The 4,898-nt window shown below is 39.9% G+C and overlaps 1 protein-coding gene across 1 annotated transcript in view; it reads left to right on the top strand.

Annotated features, from left to right (window-relative positions):
• SLC22A14 (solute carrier family 22, member 14) overlaps window positions 1–4,898 on the top strand; it is a 39,556-nt gene that overhangs the window by 22,474 nt on the left and 12,184 nt on the right. The window contains exon 2 of the mRNA XM_011999493.1: window positions 4,161–4,676. Within this exon, the coding sequence (XP_011854883.1) occupies window positions 4,161–4,676 (516 nt within the window). The remainder of the gene's footprint in view (window positions 1–4,160; window positions 4,677–4,898) is intronic.

The following is a 4,898-nucleotide window of genomic DNA, read 5'->3' as shown; positions in this document are numbered from 1 at the left end:
TGAATGGAATACTTTTACAAATTATATTTTCTAATTGTTTTGGGAGAAATGCAACTGACTTTTATATATTCACATTATATGCAGCTACCTTGCTAAGCTCTCCTATTGTTTCTAATTCTCTGTAGATTCTTTGGGGTTTTATTTTCTTTTCAATCTTTATGCCTTTAATTTCTCTTTCTTATCTCATTGCACTGGCTAGGGCCACCAGTATAATGTCAAATAAGTAATTGTGAGCATCTTTGTCTTCCCTCTGATTTTAAAAGGGATACTTTTAATGTTTCCTTTTTAGGATTTTGTTGTTGTTGTTGGGGGGAGAGATAGTTTTTTTTGTTATTAAATCAAATAATTTCTCACTTAGGATTTTTCTTTAAAAATCACAAATTGTTGAATTTTACCAAATGTATTTTCTGCATCTATAAACATGATTATATGGTTTTCTCCATTGATCTGTTAAGTATTGATTTATTACTTGTATAAATATAAGTATTTATATATTGTCTAGGCCAGGCGTAGTGGCTCAGGAGGCTGTAATCCCAGCACTTTGGGAGGCCAGGGCGGGCGGATCAGCTCGAGGTCTCGACCAACCTGGCCAACATGGTGAAACCCTGTCTCTACTAAAAAATACAAAAATTAGCCAGGCGTGGTGGCACACGCCTGTAATCCCAGCTACTCAGGAGGCTGAGGCAGGAGAATTGCTTGAACCCAGGAGGCGGAGGTTGCAGTGAGCTGACATGATACCACTGCACTCCAGCCTGGGCAACAAGAGTGAGACTCTGTTTCAAAAAAAAAGTATATATATATGTATATGTATATATATATATTTATATTTTCTAATAGTAAAACCATCTTTGCATTTCTGGTTAAAACTGTTTTTAACTGGCCGTGCATGGTGGCAGATTGCCAAGACAGGCAGATTGTTTGAGCTCAGGAGTTCCAGACCAACCTGGGCAACATAACAAGACCTCATCTCTACAAAAAATATAAAAATTAGCTGAGTGTGGTGGGTGCACCTGTAGTCTCAGCTACTCAAGGAGGCTGAGGTGGGAAGATTGCTTGCGCCTGGGAGGTCAAGGCTGCTGTGAGCCGAGATTGTGCCACCGCATCCTAGCCTAGGTGACCAAGTGAGACACTGTCTCAAAGATAAAACTGTATTTACTGTGATATATTTTCTCTTAATGCACCATTAAATTTGATTTACTAACATTGTATTTAGAGTTTTTTGCATCCATTTTTATGAATGAAATGTATCTGTCATTTCCTTTTTGTACTGTAATTTTCTAGTTGTGCTATCAAAGTTAAAAATCTTTGGGAGTATATATCTTTGCCTGTTCTCTGAAAAAAAATTTAAATAAATTGGACTTCCTTTATTGGAAGATTTTTTTACTTCTACTTTAATTTAGTCATTATAGAACTTTTAAGACTTTCTATTTATTCTTAAATCTGTTTTGAGTAATTTTGTTTTAGAAATTTAATTCACCTAAGTTTTTAAATTCATTGGCATAAAGTTGATGTTCATATCCAATTATATTTTCAGTCTTGCTATATCTGTATATTCCTTTTTGCATATATAAAAGACTTATTTGTATCTTCTGTCTTTTTTATTTTATTTTTTTACATAATTTCACTAAAGGTTTGTCTGTCTTATTAATCTATTCAAGGAACTAATTTTGAACTTTATTGATTCCTTTTCTTATACTTTTGTTTCTAGTTCCTTTATTTTTGTCTTAACTTTACTACCTTCTTCCTTCACTTTCTTTAGATTTATTCTTTTGTGTTTTTTCCCACTTATGACGGTTGTTTAGTAGATTAATTTTCAGTCTTTCTGATTTTCTATTATAAAGCACTTAAAGCTATAAACTTCCTACAAGTACCACTTTTTATACCACCCATAAGTTTTGATATGTTATGGTTCTTACTATCATTCATTTATAAATCTTTTTAAACTCCCACCATGATTTCTTCTTTAACTTTTTAACTCAAAAACATATGGAGCTATCACTATCTCTATCATCTCTATATCTATCTTCATTCCATCCTCATGGGTTAGAAGACTCAATATTTTTCTTAAGATATAAATTCTTCTCTACTATCGATTCAATACAATCTCAATGATTGCATTTATTTACTACAATCAATATGTGAATTTGCTTACATTTTTCCCATTTTTGCCACTCATTATTGCATCTCCGGCTGTCCTCCAGAGATCATTTTCCTTCTAGTCTTTATTTATTTAAATATGGAACACTTTACAAATTTGTGTCATCCTTGTGCAGAGGTCATGCTAATCTTCTCTACATCGTTCCAATTTTAGTACACGTGCTGCCAAAGCCAGCACCCTTTGTATCTTCTAAACGTTCAATCAAATCAGGTCTCTTGCTGTGTGTTCTCTTAATTTCTGATTATCTCTATAATTATATTTATTTTACCCTAGTTCTTGACAGACAATTTTGCTGGGTATACAATTCTATGTGGTCTATAATTTTCCATCCACGTTTTGAAAATATTCTTCGCTCTCCTGGTTTCCTTGTTGCTTAACTTTCATCTTCTTTTTTTCTTTTTTTTTTGAGACAGGGTCTCTCTCTGTTACCCAGGCTGGAGTGCGGTGGCGTGATCATGGCTCACTGCAGCCTCAACCTCCCAGCCTCCTGAGTAGCTGCGACTACAGGCACATGCCACCAAGCCTGGCTAATTTTTTTTGTATATTCTTGTAGAGACGGGGTTTCACTATATTGTCTAGGCTGGTCTTGAACCCCTGGGCTCAAGTGATCTACCGGCCTGCGCCTGCTTCTAACAGGAGACTGCTGAGGCTGTTCATTAGTCAGTGGCCTGTCTTCTCTCCAGCTGATTTTCAAGATCTTTTCTTTGTCATTGGTGCCCTGCAGCTTCACAGCAATGTGTCTAGCCATGGTTTTCTTTTATATTTATCTTGGCTGAGATAAGTTGTGTTTCCTGGATCTAAGAATTTGTTTTAAAAGTTTTAGAAAACGTATTATTTTTATTTCATCTCCATTTTTCCTTGTGGAGTTCCAATTCGATACACGTTCAATCTTCTATCTACCAAGTCTCTTTACCGCTCTCTCACATTTCAGCAGTTTATTCCAGTTCACTGATTCTTTGTGTCAAATCTGTTTAACTTTCCTCTTAGTGTTTTTATCTCAACATCAACTTGTCATTCAACAAGCTTTCATTTTTGAAAGTTTCTAATCTTCCTTCCAAAACTGTCTGCTTTTTCCTGATTGTTGTAAGTTCATTTTTGTAATTATAACCTTTAAATCCTTAAAAAATTCATACGATAGCTGTTCTAAATTTTGTATCTGACAGTTTCAACATCTGCAGTCTAAAAGTCTGTGGTTTCTGGGTTCTGTTGACTCCTAGAGTGGCTTGTCTTCTCAAGCTGTAATCTCTTTGTTTGATATACATCCGTGAGAGTCTTGCAGAATCAACTTGAAGAAATTTTCCTTCAGAGAAGGCTCGCTTCTGCCTCTGCTCTGAGCCAAGGGGTGCCCTGCACCAGGAACTGTTACCCCTTCTGAGAGTTTTGGCTCAAAACAGAGTTTTAAGCTTAGTTTCCCCTCCTCGCTGCTGTTGCAAGGTAATATGCTCACAGTCAGTACTGTTCACCTTCCTCCTTCCGCCCATCTGCCTTTCCAGTTTGGCTCCATGCTGTACCACCTCACCACCGCACCAGCCTTGGCGCCCCATCTCTGTGGCCTAGGCTTCTAGCCCCCCACCTCGGGCCCAGCTCCTGGCCACTGCCGATGCAGATCTTTGTTTCATTTTGAAGAAAAGGTCCCTGGAGACCTCTCCTACCTTTTGCCAGACCATTGGTGTCTCAGTGTGTGTGTAAACAAGAAGTCTGAGTTATGGGGAAGTTGTAGGAGAGTTCCTCAGAATTAGTCAGACCTTCATGACAACAGAAGCACAGCATTTTCTAAAACATTAAAAATCTTAATTACACTAAAACTCCAGGATGGTTGGGCCAGTGGGGAATAAATCAAGTTAACTAAGAAAGCAAGGGAGGGAGCTACTGAGAATATCAAGGTTGGAATCCATATTGCTTCCAGCCAGAGGCCAGTTCCTGGTCAGTGGCTCCCATGCTGGTCTCCGATGTTCAGGAACTGGTGTCAGCAGAGACTGAGCTGCACCCTTTCTTTGGACAGATGGCAGGAGAAGAGAACGTCAAGGAAGAGCTCAGATCCCAGGATGCTTCCAGCAACTTGAGCCAGCATGAGGCAGCAGGGCATCCACATTCCTGGTCTCTGGAGATGCTGTTACGCAGATTGAGGACTGACCACACCAAGCAGGATGACAAGTTTGCCAACCTCCTGGATGCGGTGGGGGAGTTTGGCACATTCCAGCAGAGGCTAGTGGTCCTCACCTTTATCCCCAGCATCATGTCAGCCTTCTTCATGTTTGCTGGCTACTTCGTGTTCACAGCCCAAAAGCCCTATTGCAACACCAGCTGGATCCTGGCAGTGGGCCCCAACCTGTCTGAAGCTGAGCAGCTGAATCTGACCATACCCCGAGGACCCAATGGCAGTTTCCTGATGTGCCTCATGTACCTTCCTGTGCCTTGGAATCTGGATTCTATCATCCACTTTGGCCTCAATGACACAGACAAATGCCAAGATGGGTGGATCTATCCTGACGCTAAGAAGAGATCGCTGGTCAATGAGGTATGTCGTGTCATGGGTTGTCTGTAACTACCCTACAGGCTCAGAGTTGTGCCTCCCACCCTCACTGAACAGGTGGGGAAACCGAGGCTCAGAGATGGGAAGCCATTGGCCTGAAGTCACCCTGCAGAGGCAGGGCCTGGGCAGAAAATTAGGATTCCTGTTGCCCAGTGCTGGCCCTGCCTATCTGTAGAGTACATTTGGGGTAGAGATGGGTACTGCACG

This window comes from Mandrillus leucophaeus, unplaced genomic scaffold (assembly GCF_000951045.1).
Source record: "Mandrillus leucophaeus isolate KB7577 unplaced genomic scaffold, Mleu.le_1.0 Scaffold595, whole genome shotgun sequence".
In the NCBI taxonomy this organism is placed as follows: domain Eukaryota; kingdom Metazoa; phylum Chordata; class Mammalia; order Primates; family Cercopithecidae; genus Mandrillus; species Mandrillus leucophaeus.
This window is presented reverse-complemented; position numbering and strand designations above follow the sequence as displayed.